The 21112-nt window shown below is 48.4% G+C and overlaps 2 protein-coding genes and 1 long non-coding RNA gene across 5 annotated transcripts in view; 1 reads left to right on the top strand and 2 right to left on the bottom strand.

Moving 5' to 3' along the window:
* The window catches only part of ZNF674 (zinc finger protein 674), a 23819-nt gene extending 7430 nt beyond the window's left edge, over window positions 1-16389 (bottom strand). The window contains exons 1-4 of the mRNA XM_080794782.1: window positions 16238-16389; window positions 15589-15633; window positions 11655-11781; window positions 11257-11352 (exon numbers count right to left, since the gene is read on the bottom strand). Coding sequence (XP_080650908.1) covers window positions 11257-11352; window positions 11655-11781; window positions 15589-15603 — 238 coding nt within the window. The 5' untranslated portion in view covers window positions 15604-15633; window positions 16238-16389. The remainder of the gene's footprint in view (window positions 1-11256; window positions 11353-11654; window positions 11782-15588; window positions 15634-16237) is intronic.
* On the bottom strand, window positions 16364-18528 carry LOC308336908 (uncharacterized protein; the record flags this gene model as incomplete). Of its 2 annotated transcripts, none has more annotated exons than XM_080794783.1 (3): window positions 16364-16772; window positions 17446-17548; window positions 18259-18528. In XM_080794783.1, the coding sequence occupies 3 exons, from the start codon at window positions 18526-18528 to the stop codon at window positions 16678-16680; spliced, it is 468 nt and encodes a 155-aa protein (XP_080650909.1). In that variant the 3' UTR covers window positions 16364-16677. The 2 variants fall into 2 exon arrangements, 1 of the variants encoding a protein (XP_080650909.1); XR_013966278.1 differs by having other exon boundaries at window positions 16545-16772; window positions 18055-18322.
* LOC308336909 lies at window positions 18374-21112 on the top strand. Of its 2 annotated transcripts, none has more exons than XR_013966280.1 (4): window positions 18374-18497; window positions 19356-19475; window positions 19570-19716; window positions 19861-21110. It is a non-coding gene; the product is annotated as an uncharacterized lncRNA (long non-coding RNA). The 2 variants fall into 2 exon arrangements; XR_013966279.1 differs by having other exon boundaries at window positions 18385-18720; window positions 19861-21112.

Raw genomic sequence — 21112 nt, 5'->3', positions numbered from 1 at the left:
TGAGGAAGAAGACTGCTTCCGGGAGAGCTGTGGCAAAACCATAGCATTTTCTCTCTCCAACATTACGGGTGGGAGGAGTATGTTCATCTGACCCTGCGTCTAGTAAGGACTTCAAGTAGACAATGTGCTTGACACATGTCGGCTAGAGTTTGGGGGACACAGAGGACTTGGCACCTAGTTTGCTCTGAGAAAACCTGTAAGTGTTGGTGGGCTCAGGCAGTCCGTGGCAGCAAAGAGGTTGCATAGGGGCTAAAGAGATCAAGGTGCTGGACACGTATGGATGGACACACAGACACACAGACACACACTACAGGGCTGACATGGCCCCTTGGGATGTGAACAGGGCTGGGTTACTCTGGAAAGAGGGCTTCCTGCTAGCATCAAGGTGACCTCAGCAAAGACAGACTGGAGGTGTGCCATGGGGCTGGAGGTTTGCTAAACGGGGAGGAGATACGCTAAATGCCTTGCTGGAGTAGAGACACTACCTATAAGGAGAAAACTGCAATCAGGGCCCCAGCCAAGGCATCTCCAAGGAAACCACAAAAGTGCCAAGGATTGGTCTTTGGAATGTGCCGTGTGCAGAGGGCACCAATATCAGATTACATCTTTATCAGGTCAAACCATTTTTGTCCTTTGCAACTCCTTCCTTCCTCACTTGCTTCAGCCAGGGAGCCAGGGAGCCAGGGAGCCAGAGACGGCCTAGTTGTGGAGGGGGGATGAGGAGAAGGGAGAAGAGCCAGTGAGGAGAGTAAAGAAAGAAAAAGCTGAGCATGCTTCTTTTGCCACGAAAACTGCTCACCCAAAGCAGTGAAGCAGGCATTGGCTGGGAGAGAGATCTCCCTTTCAACGAAGTTCACAGTTTTCACTATTACATGTCATTGGACCTTTAAAACGAGAATGAGGCTACCAGGGACCCCCAGACATTAAAAGGAGAGTAAAAGAATATTATGAACAGCTTTATGCTAAGAAATTTGACAACTTAGGTGAAACAGACAAACCCCTTGAAAGACACAAATGACCAAAGCTCATTCAGGAAGAAACAGTATGAATAAACCAATATCCATTAAATAAGTTGAAACTATAGTTTAAAGCCTTTCCACAAAGAAAACTCCAGGCCCAGATGACTTCACTGGGGAATTCTATTGAGCATTTAAGGAAGAAATAATACCAACTTCTATACAAATTCTTCCAAAGAACTGAAGAGGGAAGAAATCCTTCCCAGCTCATTCTACGACTTCATTATCTTTTTTAAAAAAGATTTTATTTATTTATTTGAGAGAGAGAGAGAGAGAGAGAGCAAGCAAGCATGAGACGGGTAAGGTCAGAGGGAGAAGCAAAATCTTCTCCTGATGTGGGACTCGATCCTGGGACTCCAGGATCATGACCTGAGCTCAACCAACTGAGCACCCAGGCACCCATGACTTCATTATCTTGATTGTGGTAATGGATTCATGTGTGCACATGTCAAAACTGACCAGGTTGTACAACATAAAGACGTGCAATTTCTTGTATGTCAATTATACCACAGTAAAGGGGTGAAAACAGCTAAAGCAGTACTCAGAGACAGTCAAAGGTTTCCCAATGCTTACATTAGAAAAGGAAGCTGTCAAAGCAATGACCTAAGCTTCTACCATATGAAACCAGGAAAGGAAAACATTCAATTCAAACTAGCAGAAGGACAAAAATAACAAAGATAAAAGCAAGAAGGAATAAAACCAAGGTTTCCATTACTGGCCACAATGGAGGAGATCTACCATAGCCTCTCTCTCCTATTGATTCTTGCAATGAATAACTCTGGACAAAATATGTAAAGCAACTTCTTGAGGATTCTGAAAAAATAAACAACGCCGGCACTCTGAAGGGGAGTTGAAAGGTAGAGAAGCAGCTCATAGAGTGGGTTTCCTTTTTGTCCCCCCTCATATTTTTGCAAGACTCTGTCCCCATGGCATATGAGCTCATCCAAGGGTTATACATGCAGGGGTAAGGAAAGTCTTACACCAAAGCTTTAAGAACTGAACTAAACTAAGATTTAAACAGCTCCAGGGACGCCTGGGTGGCTCAGTCGGTTAAGCATCTGCCTTCGGCTCAGGTCATGATCCCAGGGTGTTGGGATCAAGTCCCACATTGGACTCCTTGCTTGGTGGGGAGCCTGCTGCTCCCTCTGCCTGCCGCTCCCCCTGCTCGTGCTCTCTCTCTGACAAATAAATGAGTAAAGTCTCTAAAAATAATAATAATAATAATTATTATTATTATATAACAAAACCCGCAGCTCAAGTCTGAGAGTAACACCGGAGTAACAAATGCATGAGACAGACCCAACGCAGGACAGCAAAGTCTTTGATAATTGCACAAAGACTTAAATCACCACTCAAGTCTCAAACTAACCCTTGAATGGTACATACACAGGAAAGATCCAAACAAGCACGGCAAAGTCTTTGAAAACTGAACTGAATGGAATTAACACCCACAGAAGGTGAGACAAAATTGGTGGTCTGAATCTAACCAGGTGTATTATGTAGTAAACAAAGGTTAAAAACAACAAAACCATCTCCATTATTCAAGATAGAACCCAAAATTATTCAATGTAACAACCAGCCAGCAAAGTCTGACCAATTCTTAAGGGAAAACACAATCAACTGATGCCAATCCTGAGATCACTCGGGTACTAGAATTATCAAAGACATTTAAGCAACAATTACAACTAAGCTCTATGAGATAAAGGTAAATACACTTGAAATAAATGGATAGATAGAAATTCTCAAGATTACAGAAACTGTAAAGAAGAAATTGAAGATTTAGAACTAGGGGCACTTAGGTGGCTCAGTGGCTTAAAGCCTCTGCCTTCGGTTCAGGTCATGATCTCGGGGTTCTGGGATCGAGCCCTGAATTGGGCTCTCTGCTCAGCAGAAAGCCTGCTTCCTCCTCTCTCTCTCTGCCTGCCTCTCTGCCTACTTGTGATCTCTGTCTGTCAAATAAATAAATGAAATCTTTAAAAAAAAAAAAGAAAGAAAATTTAGAACTAAAAGACACAATTATCTGAAATTAGAAAACCAACTCATGGGATGGACTTAGGAGAATGACAATGACAGAGGCAAGAGTCAATGAACTTGGAGTTAAGCTGACAAAGATGATCCAACCTGCCAACCAGCAGAACAGTGAGGAAAAAGACTGGGAAAAACAAGAAAGGAAAAACAGTATCAGATACCTACAGGACAATATCAAAAGATCCAATATTCATGTCATTAGAGTTCTCAAACAAAAAGAGACTAGTGTAGAAAAAAAAGATTGGAAGAAATAATGGCCAAAAAATTTCCAAATTTGGGGGCATCTCGGTGGCTCAGCTGGTTAGGCATCTGCCTTCAGCTCAGGTCATGATCCTAGAGTCCTGGGATCAAGCCCCACATCAGGCTCCCTGCTCAGCAGGAAGTTTCCTTGTCCCTCTCCCTCTCCAGCCCCCCATCCCCACTTGTGCTCTCTTTTTAGCTTTCTCACTCTCTCTCAAATAAATAAAATCTTTAAAAAAATACTTAAAAATTAAAAAAAATGTTAAAGTCTCCAAATTTGGAGAAAGACATAAATTTACAGGTTCAAGAAGCTCACCACAGGGGCACCTGGGTGGCTCAGTCGGTTGGGTGTCTGGCTCTTGGTTTCAGTTCAGGTGATGATCTCTGGGTCATGGGATCCAGCTCCACACTTGGCCCTCAGCTCAGCCAGAGTCTGCTTGTCCCTCTCCCTCTGCTGCTCCCCCTGCTCTCTCTCTCTCTAATGAATAAATAAAATCTTACAAAAAAAAAAAAAAAAAGAAGCTGAGCACCCTAGAAAAAAATATAATCAAATTGCTGGAAAGGAAAGTTGAAAACAAAACAAAACAAAACCTTGAACTGCATATGAGGAAACAATGATCCAAATGACTGTGAAGTTATCGTCAGAAACATTGGAGGCCAGAAGATAATGGAACATCTTCTTTTGTTGTTTTCAGAATTTTTTTTAAGAGAGGAGGGTGGGAAAGGGCAGAGGGAGAGGGAGAATCTGAAGCAGGCTCCATGTCCAGCATGGAGTGCCATGTGGGGCTTGATCTAACAACCCCAAGATCATGACCTCAGCCGAAATAAAAAGTCAGATGCTTAACTGAGCCATTGAGGCACACTGATAAAGGAACATCTTAAAAATACTATAGGTCAAGAAATGTCAACAGAATTCTATATCCAGCAAAAATATCCTTCAAGAATGAAGATAAAATTTAAAAATTCACACAAGGAAAGCGAAGAGATACTGTCACCAGTAGATCTGTTGTAAGAGGAATGACAGATCTTCAGAGTGAAGGGAAATAATATCAGAGGGAAGCACAGAACTTCGGGAATAAATAAAGAGCAGCAAAAAGCATAAAATATCTGCATAAGCATAACAGATTATTTTTCTCCTTTTGAAGTCTTTAAGATACGTACGGTATTTGGAAGCAAAAATTATAACATTGTCTGGGGGGGGTTAAAATGTATGTAGATATAATTTGAAAACTATAACAAAGAGGAGATAGGGTAAAGGGACCTATATTAAAACTTCCACATATTGTTTGAAATGTTAAAACAAGCCTGAGTAGCCAGGAGGAACTTCACTGTGTGTGATCCCAAAGGCTCCATTAACTCTAACCCTGGGGCAAGGACTATCTCCAAGCCTGGTGGGGACTGCCTTCCTGCCCCCTCTGGACCCTCCTCCCCCAGGCTGCTTCCCAGGAGGAGGAGGCATGGCCCAGGCTCCTCTGAGCTGCTGGCTGCTGCTAAGCCTGCCAGAATCTGTTGCCATGGCAACCTGCTAGGTTACCAAGGCTCCCCAGTGGGACATCCTTGGAGCAGCTGGTGACATTTGAATACAGAGAGTGTGTTAGATACCAGTACTGTATCAATGTCAAAGTTCCCAATTGTGGGAATCCTGGTTTTTAGAAAATGAACAGTGATGTGTTATGGGTGAAGGGACATTGGACCTCCAGTCTTCAATGGTTCAGAAAAGTGCATTTAAATATATGCCTATAGATAACAGACAGACATGGACACAGGACACAGCAAAGCAAACAGGGCAAAATGCAACCCGCTGGTGAATCTGGGCAGAATCAACAGGAGTCTTTGGTATTGATTTTGAACTTTTCTGTAAAGTTTAAACTATATCAAAACTGAAAGTTATGAAAACAACAAAGCAAACTAAAATACATGTCTAAGTAGACTATAAAAGGTTAACTCTGTATCTTAATCCCTAGAGCAACTATTGAACTAAAACAATGAGATATTGACAAAAAGTAAATATATTAAAAAGAGAATAAATTACAAGTGCACTTCCAATACAAAACTACAATATCACTGAGATAGATTTTAAAAGACCTAAATAAATAGATACATCACGTTCATAAATTGGAAGACTCAATATTGTTAGCATTTCAATGATCCAGATTCAATGCAATCCCAAACAAAATCCCTGGAGGTTATTATGCAGGAACTGGCAAGCTGATTCTAAAATTTATATGAAACTCTCAAGGATCTAAAATAGCCAAAATGTTATGAAAAGGAAGAACAAAGCTGGAGGAGTCACAACACCTGATCTGAACACTTAATGTAAGGCTACGGTAATTAAGAAGTGTAAAAAAAAAAAAGTGTGGTATAGGCACACAGACCAACACATATGTGTTCAACTGTTTTCAACAAGTGGACCAAGGTAAACCGATAGAGGAAATACAGTATTTTCAAAAATGCTGCTGGAGTAACTGAATATGTTTAGGCAAAAAGAAAGAACACTGATCTTTACCTCACACCAGGTAAAACATACTTCTCTCATTATGTCCATTGGCCTAAATATAAGAGCTAAAATTGTAAATCTTCTGAATTAAATCACATGAGAAACTCTGTTACCATGAATTAGAATGAGAATTGTTTAATAGAGCACAAAAGGCATGGATCATAAAAGCAAAGCTTGACAAACTGGGCATTATCAAAATAAAGCATGTCTTTTTTTGAAAGATCATATTAAGATAAAAACAAGCCACAGCCTGGGAGTAAATGCACGGAAAACACACAGGTGCTAAAGGACCTGCATGCAGAATATATAAAGAACTCGGAACCATTTGATAGTAACAAAAATGGCAAAACGTTACCACAGAGAGTTCGCCCAAGACGTAGAGATGGCAAATAAGCACTTGAAAAGATGCTGAACGTTAGTTAGAAAGACTAACAGTACTCATAACACCAAGTGCTAGCAACGATGCAAAACACCTAGAACTCTCGCACTGTTGATGGTCGACACGAATGGTACAGCCACACTGGGAAACGGTGTGGTGAGGTCCTGTGAAGTGAAACATATGTTCACCATATGACCGAGTAATCCCAATCCGGGTATTTACCCAAGAAGATAAATACGTGTCCATACAAACGTGTGGACGTGAAATTTCATACCAGTTTCTTTCATAATAACGAAAAATTCAAAAAATTCAAATATGCATGAACTGCTTAGTGAATAAACAAATACAACATAATTTACCTTCGAAAAGGAACAAAATGCTAATATATCTCAAACATGGATGAACCTAAAAAAGCATCAAGTGAAAGAAGCAAGACACATGAAGTTTTTTACTATAAAATGCATTTATACGGTAGTGTAGAAAGAATAAAACTAGAAGAACAGAAACGAGAAGAATCCAAACCCAAATCTCAGATATGGGAGTGAGAAAGAATTTTTAATTACGAAGGGGCACAAGGGGATGCTTTAGGGGAATGAAGAGGTCCAATATGTTGATGGTGTTGGTGGTTACATGACTAAATCCTTGTCAAATCTATAGAACTATACACCTAACAAAGGTGAAGTTCAGGATATATAAATTATACCTCAATAAACCTCACTTAAAAAAAGAATAGTCATATCTGCATAAATATATAATGAAAATATGTGAAAGATATGTATATTATATTAAAACATTATTGTATATAACCAAATACCGTATGCTGCTATTTATGAATTTCCTTTTATTAAAATAGCTATTAAGCATTAAGACTAAACAATATTAAAAAGTTGTGACCTCTAGTTAATGATTTGCCTGTGCAAGTATTTAGGGGTGAAGTGTACCGATCTCTGAAACTTACTATGAAAGTCATCACAAAAAGAAAGAGGACTGATGAAAGCACAGAGGAATTAGTACTTAGAAGACAAACCAAATACAGCAAAACGGTCACTGTAGAATCTAGGGGGAATTCTGTGGGTGTTCAGGCTATAATTCTTTCACTTGTTCGCTGTGAAAATTTTTGTAATAGAGTGTTGGAGGGAAAGGCTAGATAAAGAATAGCAAAGTAAGGGGCCCAGGGGAGACTCAGTCGTTAAGGGTCTGCCTTTGGCTCAGGTCATATCCCAGGGTCCTGGGATCAAGCCCCGCATCCGGCTCCCTGCTCAGCAGGAAGCCTGCTTCTCCCTCTCCCACTCCCCTGCTTGTATTCCCTCTCTCACTCTCTCTCTCTCTCTCTGTCAAATAAATAAATAAATAAATAAATAAAATCTTAAACAAAAAAAAGAATAGCAAAGTAAACCCGAAATAAGTAGAAAAAAAAAGAAATAAAGGTAAAAGGAGAAGTGAACAAAACAGAACACAGAAGACAGGGAGGGGCGCCTGGGTGGCTCAGTGGGTTAAGCCTCTGCCTTCAGCTCAGGTCATGATCTCAGGGTCCTGGGATCAAGCCCCGCATCAGGCTCTCTGCTCAGCAGGGAGCCTGCTTCCCCCTCTCTCTCTGCCTGCATCTCTGCCTACTTGTGATCTCTGTCAAATAAATAAAATAAAATCTTAAAAAAAAAAAGAAGACAGGGAAAATTCAGAAAGGCAAAGACTTTTCTGTGAAAAGCTCAACAACATTTTGATGGACTTCAGACTTCACAGTACATGTGAAGTACTGTGAATCTCACTACATGGGATTAGACAAATTGGATTACTACAGTGAGGCCACTCCTGGAACTAACCATTCCTAGAAGATTTCTCTTATTTCAGAAGAACCAGAGAATTTTTTTAAAGATCTATTGAGAGAAAGAGAGCGGGAGAGACAGAGAGACAGAGAGGGAGCAGAGGGTGGGGCAGAGGGAGACGAGCAGACTCCCCGCTGAGTCGAGAGCCCAGTGCAGGGCTCGAGCCCTGGACACCCCGATCACCACCTGAGCCAAAATCAAGAGTCACACACCCAACCAGCTGAGCCACTCAGAAGTCCCATCAGAACAACCAGAGAATTCCTGGGACCTGCCAGAAATTTCTTCCAGGGCCCAGGGGAATAGCCAGTCTGAGGTAGCTTAAAGTCTGGAGGAATGGGAGAAGAGAAAAAGCTTTCCAGTAGTGAGTCCACCTGCTCCCATCGTCTCATCCCACCTGACCCCATGCTCCTGGGTGAGGCCTGGCTGAGCCTTTGAACCCTTCCCAGGGGATAGTTATACCAGTGGATCCTACATGGCCATGGGCGTCAGACTATCTGCAGTGTGACTCACAGTGCACAGAACCAGAACCACCCCGGGCTTTCTGGAACAATTACCACAGGATGGGGCCTAACCGTGAGGATCCTGAGAGGTCCACAGGTCACTACATGAATGCCTTGGGTTAACAAAGACAGTGGTAAGACTTATTTTACCATCAACAACAATAGAAACAGTGGTAACATCTCCGGAAAGCTCCTGGGGGCCAGGCACCCTTTTTTGGTGCTTTACTTCATCCCCTCATTAAATTCTGGCAATCCCATAAGTTCTAGCATGAGCCCCATTCTACAAACAGGCAAAGGGGCTCTGAGGCGAGTGTGCAGAGGGACAGCTAGCAAGTGAAGATGCCAGAAATGCAATCCGGACTGTGGCTCCAAAGCCAGAGCTAGTGACCGCCAGCTGTGGATGAACACCGAACCTCCTCGCTCAGCCCTCCTCCAGAAGGGAAGATTATCTATCGAATGTCCCACCAGAGCCACGTAGGTAAAAAGATGCAGGCGTTCTCTCTAGGTTTTGTATTCTAGGCAAAGAATAAGCCACAGACACTTAGGCAGGTTTAAAAACAGTTACCAGGGGTGTCTGGGTGGCTTGGTCATTAAGTGTCTGCCTTCAGCTCGGTCATGATCCTGGGGTCCTGGGATGGAGCCCCGAGTCGGGTTCTCTGCCCAGCAGGAAGCCTGCTTCTCCTTCTCCCACTCCCCCTCCTTGTGTTTCCTCTCTTGCTGTGTCTCTCTCTGTCAAATAAATGGCTCAGTCGCTGGGCATCTGCCTTTGGTTCAGGTCATGACCCTGACAACTTAGGACTGGGCCCCACGTCAGGTCCGATGAGAAGCCTGCTTTTCTGTCTCCCACTTCCCCTGCTTGTGTGCCCTCTCTCGCTGTCTCACTCTGTCAAATAAATAAATAAAATCTTTTTATTTATTAAAATTGTTTAAATTAAATTTAAATTAATTAATTAAATTAAATTTTTATTTATTAAAAATCTTTTTTAAAGATTTTATTTATTCATTTATTTGTCAGAGAGAGAGAGAGAGAGAACGAGCGCACAAGCAGGCAGAGAGGCAGGCAGAGGCAGAGAGAAAAGCAGGCTCCCTGCTGAGCAAGGAGCTGGATGCGGGACTCAATCCCAGGACCCTGGGATCATGACCTGAGCCAAAGGCAGCGGCTTAACCGACTGAGCCACCCAGGTGTCCCAAATAAAATCTTTTAAAAATAATAAAAAACAATTAAAAAATTTAAAGTTACCAAATGGAATGCAGAAATAGAAGCTTAGCTCTGTTACTTCCACATTAATGTAACCAACAGAGAAACTACAAATAACTTAACAAGCATTGTGAAAAGCTGAGGAGAAGGCCAAGGTGTACTTGAGATAAATCCTGACTTTTCATAGAAGAAGATAAACTAGCAATCTCCAGAAATGTAGGTGTGAAGGGATTCCCGGGACCCAGGAGGTTGCCATCCACAGAATGACAAAGAGAAACCCCGAGAAGAGGCAGAACTTGGAGGTGGGGCTGGGAATGTGCTGACACGACACCAAACGCGGGGACAGCTCCTTCCGACAGAACAGGTTTTCACGTGTGGTTACTGGACTTGAGGACTGTGCCTCTGACTTGGCACTTCCTCCTTCCAGGGCACCACTGAACCGAGAAGGAGACTCAGCCACTTCGATTCCTGAAAACCCTGGAGGTAGGAAAAGGCAGGCCATGAGCAGAGCAGCAATGCTGACAAATCTGAACAAGGCAGCGGATATGGGGTTGATGGAGCATGAAGAGGACACTGTTCCCCCAAACAGTCATGGGAGAGGCCGGTGCAGGCAAGCCCAGGTAAGCCCCGAGAGAAATAGGGTACATGGTCCAGTGAAGGCGGGCTCTAGGGAAGCCCTCCAGGGTGGGCGCCCGGAGTGGCCACCGTAACAATGCCAGAAGACGAGGAGGACAGGTGTGTGAGGGTGTGTGGATCCCCACAAGGGGCCCAGAGCCAAACCAACCAAACCCACGAATGAGGAACGAGTTGCAGTGCCCAGGACGGAGGCGGCGCTCACTGGAACAGGCCGCCTGGGAGGAATGTCCTCTCTGGGTCCCTTGTGTTCTAAGTAAGGACAGAGATGACATGGAAGACAGAACAGGTGAGTGGGAGGGAGGCGGTGTGGTAAGAGCAGGAAGCTGATGACAGGCGGAGTGGAGCTACAATTACAAGAGACAGAGGGACTGAGAAGCAGGGACTCGATCCCATGAAGGCTGATGCTGTTGAGCACGACAGGAGCAGAGAACATGGGGGCTTCCCACCCCGGCCAAGCTGGAGGCCGCCAGCAAAGCTTTTGGTCCCCACCAGCTCCAGCAAGCCAGGCAAGATGACTTTTCGAGGCTGAAGAGGAACCCCAGCGTCAGCTGTAAAGGGCTCACAGGATGGCACATAAAGAGGACGTGTCACACTGACACCACACCTCTTCTGAGGAAAAGGCAAATGCCCAAGAAAGGGAAACACCCTCAAGGCTTCCAGAAAGAAGGGAGAGCAGGAAAGTAGCACCGGGATTTGGAAATGGGATCTGAACAGCAGCGGTGGCCACGCGGTTGGAACCCTAAGAAAGACAAGGGGGCTGCAGAAGGGCGCTGGGTGGGGGCATCACGTGGATACCATGGTGGCTGGTTTCTGTGAACCCAAGTCATGTCCCCGAGCCTAGGGGCTTTGAGAAGCACTCCCAGGCCTGCCCCTGACACCCAGCTCTTGCTGACCTTCTAGGTCCCTGGCCCTGGCCCAACAGGCCCTGTGCGTGCTCACCTGGATGATTCCGGGCGGGCAGCTCTCCCTCTGCCCCCATGGCCTCTTCTACTTGTCCCGGTCTCAAGACCTCATCTGGTTTGGCAATAAGGTATCCTGAAGAAGGAAAAGGACACAGGACGTCATTAGTAATGCCACAGGTGTTCCAGAACCGAGACCTAGCCTTGACAACCGAGACAGTTTCGCCTCGGTGCAGCCCCATGAGGACAGCTCTGTGCTCCTCAGTGCAGAACATTCATCAAGAGGACGAGAGCACAGACACCCCGGGTGGGACTGTAACTTCCTAGTGGCGAACCCGAGGCCCCGGCTCATTCTGGGCTTCAGAGGCCCCAGAGCGGGTAGCAGCTGAGGTGAGCCGAATGCATGTGTCCCAGTCACCCTGCGCAGCCGTCCCTCACCCACGGACACCAGGTGGCTGTAGTTCTCCAGCGTGACATCTCTGTAGAGGCTCCTCTGAGCGGAGTCCAGTTGCTGCCACTCCTCCAGGGTAAAGTCCACGAATACGTCCCTGAAGGTCAAGGATTCCTGCAACAGCACATTCTGTATGAGCCCAAAGTGCTGGGCTCGGGGAGCGGGACACTGTGTCCCATCCACAGTCTTCCACACATGGCAGAGATTCAATCCGGCGCCCGCCCCAGGAGACCCCGGACAGTGGAGGACAGACTGGCTTTCCGCGGAGCGGAAGGTCACTTGCCCAGGGTCACAAAGCAAGGAAAGAGGGATGAAAATGCATGTGTTCTGCATTCTACACCCACGTTTCTCAAGACGACACTGCACTGCCTTTCTCGACACAACTGTTCCCTGCCGTTCCCTGCCCAATTTGAGACCATGTAGTGTATGGAATGCTTCTGTCACCTACATTAGTTTAAACTTTATAAAGAAACAGAAGAGGTGGTAAAGATATCTTCCTCCAGAAATGCAATCTCAGCTCACTGACTGAACACCGACCAAGCCGGTAAGTCCAGAGAATATCAGCATTGATAAAAACAGACACCCTTTCTGAACTGAAGGCGCGTCCGTCTGGTAGAGAAACACCACATTTAGAAACGCACACAGGCAAGGGACAGAGGGCAGGAGGGCCGGCTGCCTGTCCTCCAAGGGCAACGGGAGGGGCAGTATAGGGAAAAGAGAATAGAAAGAAGTCAATTTTGCTTGGGGCGGGCGGAGAAGGCCTTGCAGAGGACAGAGAGCTAGGACAACAGTTACAAACACAGCTCTTCAGTCAGGACTGTGAGGTGACAGAAAATATATCCTAGTCTTGGCTCTAGGTCCCTGTTGCAGAGCCCCTAAAACCCTTACAAGTCCCCACATGAGAAGAATACAAGGAGCATCTCATGTTCTTATGAGGAGACTGGAGGTGCACGGCGGGGGCTGGGGACCAGAAAGGCCAAGCCATGACTGGAAGTTCTGGATTTTCAGCCCCACCACCTTCTCCAGAGACAGAAGAGGGGCTGGAAATGGAGTTGACAACTGATCATCGTTGCGTTATGAAGCCGCCATAAAATCCCCATAGCATGGGTTTCGGGGAGCCTCCAGGTGCGGGAACGCATCCACATCTGGGAGGACGATGCTTGCTGAGTCCACACGGACAGAAGCTCTTGTGCTCAGGGTCCTCCCAGGCCCTATGTGTATGTTCATCTGGCTGTTCATGTGTATCCTTCTTCATATCCTTTAATAAACCGGAAATGTAAGTCAGCATGTCCCCGAGTCCTACAAGACGCTCTAGCAAACAGTCGAATCCAAGGAGGGGGCCACCAGACCTCTGACCTATGGCCAGTGGGTCAAAAGCCTGCAACTGGGGGCTGGCATCTGCCGGGAGGTGTGGGGGGCAGCAGTCTGGTAGGATGGAACCCTTAACCTGGGGAATCCGATGCTATCTACGAGGACACAGTATTCCAACTGAGTTATGTGTAGGACACCCGAGCAGGTGCAGCAGTGTCTGGTGTGGGGGAACCTTCCACACATCAGTGACCAGAAGTGTCAGAGATAAAGTGTTCTACGTGAGACCAGAGGAGACACGCTGGAGAAAGACACAGTAGAGAAGGGCTGGGCTGTTTCCATACAGAAGAAGGCCCCACAGAACCCGACCGCTAATTGTGGCTAATCCAGCCTGAGAGGTAACCGGAAGCAGGAGGGTGGGAGTCTGCATGGGCAGCAGAGATGGAGGTGAAAAAGGAAAGGTCTGTGTTTGGTCTTGGCAGCACCAAACAAATGCTCACTTTTCAGAGGGCCCATAGTCCTATCAGAGAGAGAGCAAGACCCCCCTGCTGACACGCTGACACCCTGCCTGTTCCCCCTGCACTGACTGGTCTTTAGTCCAGGTGGCCCGGGTGGCACCCACGGGGCCCCAACAGGCCACATGGGGCAGCCGGTTTCCCAGCGCTGCCGATGGAGATGAGCCAGGACACGCCTTGTGTGGCAGGACAGTGACAGGCAGGTGTCGCCAGCAGGAGGAGCACTCAGAGCAGCCCACCCCTCCTGTCACCTTCCCAGGGGACAGTGCAGGTGTCAGGGACCATGACCACACTGGTAAGCAGAGGGGAACCCCTGGCTCAGAGGCCCTCAGCTGTCAAAATTCACGATGCACAGAGCCTCTGACCTAGAAGCCTCACCCCTGGAAAGCTATCTTGCAGAGGAGACCCGCTCACAAGGAACCAACAGAACAATACACGGCTAAGTATCACTGCATCTTGATGATATCAAAAGACCAGAACATCCTCAATGTATGCCCCTGGCAGAAAGCAAATATATAATATGGTATTTCCAGCCAGTGGAATGTCACAGAGCTGTTTGTGCCAATGGCATACCACCTGGGGGTGATAGAGCCCTTCAGGGTACAGCTGGCAAGGTCTGTAGAAACTCTTTGTTGTCACCACAAGGGGCAAGGGGTGGGGACACTGGCATCAGGGGAGTCCATGGCAGAGTCAGTTAGATATCCTCCAATGCACACAACTGCCCTCCACAACACAGCACTGCCTGGCCCCAAATGTCAAGCGTGCCCAGGTGGGAAAACGGGTTGTTCAGACACACAGTGAAATACAATGATTGTGGAAAAGTCCAGAATGTGTTGTACTACACAAAGAAGGAAGAGATCCAAAGTAAATGGCACTCTTACATGGAAAGAGATGTACACACGTGATCTCTCCAAGATCATATGAAACAAGGAAGGAGATGGGGCATGGGGTGACAGGGAGAATTCATTTCCACCTTTTGTTAAACAAGCTTTTAATGTTTTACCGTATATACCAATCATTTTTCACAGTGCTCAATTCAATGTATTAACCCTGTATTCAGAGTATGTGTTGAGGATATTGACATCCAGGGTCTCAAGTCAATCAGGTGTATCATTTATTTTCTGTAGCATCTTTATCAAATCCAAGGTTAAACGGTTCCATAAAACCAACTAGTTTCCTTTTCAACTTTCAACAGCCCGGAAAAGCTGAACGCAGAAATGATCTGGTCTTTAACATTTTGCGACAGTCATAATTAGTCTAGGATCTGGGACAGCCAATTCAAGTGTGAATTCCTTTGACCCCCAAATCCAACTTCCCGATGTAGTCTCCATAAACAGCTGCACTCCTGAACACACACATAACGAGTCATCCAGGAGCCACCATATAGAACAGAAAAAGAAAATTCAAGAGCTGAGTATGTACAAACAGAGCAACAGGTGAATGACACGCCCAGAGCACTGCACGAAACGGAAATCTTTCTGCGCTGAGGAGGACCACCACCCAGAAGAGAACCCGGCAGGAAAAGGAAGATGGCACTGGGACTCGGATGGCACTTGTGCAAACACTCATCCAACAAAGCCTGCAGACCCGTTTTCAGCTCACAAAACTGACGGAAACACAGCCACCCCACCCCATCCACACACTGTACCAGCGGGCACTCTGAGGAGAAGCATGGCACTGGGCACAGAAGAAACGGAGACGCTGGGACTCTTCCTAGTGCACAGAATGTCAAGCACGGATTTACTTTCATTATTTGAATAGAATAAAAAAGTAAACAGTGAGGTGGAAGCGAAGACAAAGAAAAAGTGGGTCTCTGGGCTTCAGTGAGCTTCCCTGAGAAGCAGAAGAACAAAGAGGAGGTGCATTTCCCAGGGGAAGAAGCAGATGAGACCTGTCACTTTCCTTCCGTCTTTTCTCATTTTAGATTGTTGGTTTTTGTGGCGAGGGGAAGGACTGGAGAAACCGGAGCTGGATTACAGCTGGAATGGAAAACAGCCACAGCAGAAGGGAGGGACAGGTTTGTCGAGCTTACAATCCAGATGTCCCAAAGCTGCCTCAAGTTCCCTGAAAACTAGAGGGAGGGGGATAAGGAACTTACCTGGGCCATAGCCATCCTGTTCTGCCCTGGACAAAGGGCGGAGATCTAGGAAGACAGAATGAGGGGGGTCGAGATCAGTGCGTTCAGCCATGAGACCATCCCCACCAGCCTGAGGGCAATCACCCGTGCACCTGGGGAGAATAATGTGCAGTGAACTTGGGAGCTCCAGCATGGTCCCTGGGATGTGGAAAAGTTCGTGTGGGCTTTGCACAGGACCTGTGTCTATGGGCTTTCAAAATGCCCAATGTGAATCTAGTTTCTCTTCCTAACATATATAAAAGCAGATTACAAAAATGCAGGTGCAGCACAAGCTCATTTGTTCCCCAATTATGTACACACCGAGGAACGGCAGTGTCCCAAAGTGGTTACTAAAATATTGACACTGGTTTTCTCTGACTGGCGATTTCAGTTCTCTTTTGTTTACTTGCATTTTTGAATGTGGATATTATCACTCATGAAACGGATTACACTGAGCCCCAGAGGTGATAGAACCTGGGCAGAGTCTGGAGGACAGGGACCCCTGCCTGTGGTTTGCAGGAGGGAGACAAACCAGGGCTGGAGAAGGGGCAGGGAATGGGGGGGCAGGAGGCAGAGAGGGAGGTGAAGAGCCCAGCACTGGTCATTCCCCGAGGAGCTGGAAACCACTGACCTTGGCCGCCTGTGAACACTGCCCTTCACTGCCCTCCTCCACCCTGTTCCCGGCTGGTGACGTCCTCCTTTCCTGCTCTTCCCTGCTGGGCAGTTTTCTTTCTTTCTTCCCTTTTTTTTTTTTTTTAAGATTTCACGTATCTATTTGACATACAAAGAGTGAGAGAGAGAGAGTGTATGCGTGCAAGCAGGAGACGTTGCTAGCAGAAGAAGGAAAAGCAGGCTCCCCACCCAGCAGAAAGCTCCAGTGGGGCTCAATGCCAGAACCCTGGGATCATGACCTGAGCCAAAAGCAGAAGCTTACCCACCTGAGCCACCCAGGCACACCTGGTTGGCAGTTTTCAAAACAAAGTCTCCGCAAGGAGTTTCTGCACGGAGTAGCTGCTGTCACCGCAGCACCCCTGGGGCAGCCTCAGGACACCAGGGTTCAGCTGCAGGCGCTTAACGTCTCAGGCTCTCAGACCCAGTCACAGCAGCACCAAAACGAGGCAGCAGAACCAGAAGACAGCGTACCTCCAGACTACTTGAAAATTTTACTAAGGAAAAAAGAAAACCATACAAAAGTGTTCTGCACTTTACTCAGACCAGGGGGAGTGTCAACATTTGTGTAGAGGTGGGTGTCAGAAACAGCCAATGGAAAGAAGGGGGCCATTATGCTGTGCATACAGGCATGTCAACAGAGGAGACAGTCCTTCGAGGCCGGCAGTGTCACTCGTCACCCTGGACCTGCCCTTGCAGGACGGCGGCAGGGCCCCTGCCTCATGGCACCATCCCTCCATCCACTTGGACATCTCATCTCTCTCCTCCGATGGGGTCCAAGTGCCCACCGTCACACAGTGGGCATGCTCTCTCTCAGCTGGAGGAGGGACAGAGGCCACTGCAGGTCCAGCTCTTCTTGGACCTGCTCATCCTCTAAGCCTCCACCCCCTGCCCTAGGGTCCGGATCTGTCCCGGGAACCTACACCCTCTGCACTGGGTTCTGGATCTGTCCGAGTCCCTGCCATTCTGCCCTGAGCTCTGGGTCTGTCCTTTGAGCCTCGTCCCTCTGCCCTGGGCTCTGGGTCTGGGCTGAGGCTCTTCCTCTCAGGCCCCTCAGGAGAGCTCTCTTGTTCCTAAGGATGCAGGACCTAAGGATTCAGAGACAAACGCGTTTCAGCTGGGGCCATCCCTGCGGCACCCCATCTGTGCCTCTGACCCAGGGGGACTCACCTTCTGAGGCCTCAGACTGGCTCTTCTGTAGACTCGGAAGCCCAGGTGCAGGTGAGCTGGGACCCGCAGCGGTGAGCGGTGGTCCCAGTGACGCACCCCGCTCCTGGAAAGAAGGACCACACAGGAGATGCAATCAGCAACCCCTGTGATGGAGTGAAGCTGAGGAAAACTCCAGTGTTTTACTTTATGCGAGGAAGCCCAAGGCCTCATCTGAGTTTGAAGAGCGATGTTTATTTAGTAGGACCCTATTACCACCAGACAAGGAGCTGAGCACTGCCTCTGCAATCAACTCACTGCCTGCTCTGTCGCTTTTATTCGTCCAGTGAAAATGGGGAGGGCCCGCTATGTGCCTATACTACGCGCTGCAGATCCACCAGGGAACAAACTCGTCAGAGGTCCCCGACCTTGTGGAGCTCTATTCGAGCAGGGAAGGCAGACAGCAAGCACAAACTCGATCAATTTCGGAAACGTTAGTTAGAAAGGCCAAGCGCCAGGCAGGGGGGGAATAGGCAGAAGGATCCCCCGGGGTTGCGTAGCTGTGTGACTTGGGACAGGTGTCAGCCTTTCTGTACTTGCTTCCTCGCAATAAAACGAAGATAATCGTAGCACCTGCTCGCAGACCGTCAGGAAGATGAGCGGGGACCGCAAAGGTGCCTCGCACTTACTAGGCACTCGGCAAACTCACTCACTGTATCACTCGCCGCCGCCCGCATCCCGATGCCCGCCCTCCGCCCAGTGACTCGAGCCCGCAGAGGCGCGAACCCACCACCCCCGCCCTCCCCTGCAGCCGGTGTCCGCTCCGCCTTCCCGTACTCGACTCCCACCACCCGACGGTCGCGGCGGATAACAACAACCGGCGCGACAGCGCGACGCCCTCGGGTCAGCGGAGCACTTCCGCTCTTGTAGCCCCGCAGCCCGAGGTCGGAGCGCGGCGCACGCGCACGGAGACGGGGCGAGGGGGCCGGGTCCGCACTGTCGATGGGCGAGACGGGCCGTGTGGCGGACAGTGATTCTTTCGGGGTTCCTCTGCGGAGCGAAGCGGCGACCAGAGCGTGCGAACATTTTCCGCGACGAGTCGCACATTCAGGCGCGGGACGGGCTGGGGCGGGGCGGGAATGGCGCCTCCCGGCGGCGAGGCGCCTGCGGATGGGTTCAGGGGCTTCACTCCCGCTGCCTCGGAGGCCGAGGCGCTGTGTCCCGCGCCGTTCTGCTGCGCACCGGCCACCCCGCAAAGCCACGCTCTCCGCTTCCTTCAGCTCGTCGGAATAAGAAACGGTAGCGGCTCCTGCTGCCGTCCTCAGCGGCACAGGGGCGCGGCCATCTTGGGGCGTGGCCGTTCCCTGGGAGCCGTGCGGGTCCCGGGTCCGAGGGGGTCAGAGGGCAGGGGTCAGGCCCCGTCGGGGGGAAGAGTCCCCAAGGAGAGCCTGGGCGCGGGGCTGGAGGGCAGCCACACCCACAGACGAGGCCGCCCCTGCCCGATTCTCGTGAAAGAAATCGGGTTGCTCCAGTTTCAGGGACCCCGGGCGACCTGGGAGAGTGTGGTTTTGCTGACAGCGCCGCCTAAAGAAGCAGAGAGTTTTGGTCTCTGACAGCGGCAGCCACTGGTAGCGTGGCCGCTAATAAAGCCTGTCAGTGCCGTTGAGGAAAGTTTGCTGTTTCCGTCAGGGTGTGGGGGAAAAGAGGCCAAGTGTGTGGCGCCCTTGTAGCTGCCTGGGCCCCGAGCAGAACCCTGGGCCGTGCGTGGTCGGGTCTCAGGTCAGATGTGCCCGATTCCTCGTGAGCTCGAGCCACAGGTGCCACGCACCGTGAGGGAAGCCTGTGGCAAAAACCATCACGCAGTTCCGCGTACACGTAGGTAAGCTTCCACGGGAACATACTGCTTTCTCCCTGTCTTTCCCTTTGCCCTCTAGGAGTGAACTAAGGTTCCTCGGTGGTTTGGGGGATTCCTAGCCCGGATCGACAGCGCAGAGTTCTGGGAAGTGACGGCCCAAGCCTTCAGGATCCCAGGAGAAGAGCCCGCATTCCCTGAGGTGCGTGACTGGGTACTGCTGCCCACTGTGAATGCATTCCGTGTGCGTTTGTAAGTGACGGCCAGGCTTAGAGACGCCGCCTGTTTATTTCTAGAGAAGAGACCTGCTGTCCTTCTTTTCGGCCATCACCGTCGGAAGGCAGGAAAAGTTCAGCAGAGTTGGTATGCTAGTGTCCCGAGGACAGCTGAGAAACCCCCAGCTGCAGAAGTCCCTGCATCAAACAGCCCAGGAGGCCTCACAGGTTTCTGAGAAGCAGAACAGCGTTTCTGAGTCCTGAGTCCTAGGGCATCATGGAGCCCGAGGGGGGCCTTGGAGACCCGTGTCACACCATTGCTCCAAATGCTCATGTAGTTACTCACTCTCTGGTGTGTTTTTGTCATCCCAGGACATGGACCTTCTGAACCCAGTTTGAGTCTGCCTTCAGCAACGCCAGAGTCTCAGCAGTGGCATCTGGGAGGCCTGGAAGGCACGGCAGTGCTTTTCCATGGCTGAGGAGCAGAGGGCCTGGTGCATGCCCTGTGCAGGAGCTGAGAAAGTCTGCTTTCTTACAGTTTTTAGTTCTACTTGTATAGTTACCCTAGAGCTTATGACAGACACCACTGATTTATTGATCTCCTGTAGATGAATGCCATTACTTCCTCCAGAATTCAGTGATGTAAAAAATTGTTGCTCAGTTCCATCCTTTTGTTCTGTTGTCAACCTGGATTTTAACTCTACGTATATTTTATTCCTCTCGATGTGATACTATAGTTGTTTAAGACCATCAGTGTCTATATAGATTTACCCACTTATTTTCTCTTTGCAGTCCTCTCCATTCCTTTTTGCCCTTTTATTTTTTAAAGGATCATTATTTTCTAACTTTAAGGCGTATCTTGAGTATTTATTTTAGCATAGGTTGCTGAAAATTAATTTGATCAGTTTTGTTTTTTCTGAAACCAACTTTATTCCATCCTTATTTTAAAAGGGTGTTTTCTCAGGGTGCCTGGGTGGCAAAGTTAGTTAAGTGTCAGACTCTTGGTTTTGGCCCTGACCATAATCTCCTGGTCATGAGATCAAGCCCTGCCTGGGGCTCCATGATTGGCTCGGAATCTGCTTGAGTTTCTCCCTCTCTCTCCCACTGCCTTTCCCCACCGTGTGCTGGGTCTCACTCTGTCTCTCTCTCACTCTCTGAAATAAATAAATAAATCTTATAAAATCTGGGAATAGAATTCCAAGTTAGCAGTACTTTCATTTCAGCCCTTTAAAGATGCCATTTCATTCAGTCAGTTGAGTGTCCAACTCTTGATTTCTGCTCTGGTCATGATTTCAGGTTTGTGGGATGGAGGAGCCCCTCACTGGGCTCTGCACTGAGTGTGAACCCTGCTTGAGATTCTCTCTGTGGGGTGCCTGGGTGGCTCTGTTTGCTAAGCATCTGCCTTCGGCTCAGGTCGTGATCTCAGGGTCCTGGGTTCGAGCCACTGCATGGCGTTCAGTGCTCAGTGGGCAGTCTGCTTGTCTTTCTCCCTCTGATTCCCTCCACCACCACCCCCTGCTCATGTTCTCTCCCTCTCTCTCAAATAAATAAATAAAATCTTTTAAGAAAAAGAGATTCTCTCCTTTTGCCTCTCCCGCCTGCTCACACACGCAGGCTCTCTCAG

Source organism: Martes martes, assembly GCF_963455335.1.
Source record: "Martes martes genome assembly, chromosome: X".
Taxonomy (NCBI): domain Eukaryota; kingdom Metazoa; phylum Chordata; class Mammalia; order Carnivora; family Mustelidae; genus Martes; species Martes martes.
Note: the sequence above shows the minus strand (reverse complement) of the source record. Positions and strands in the feature narration are given on the sequence as shown.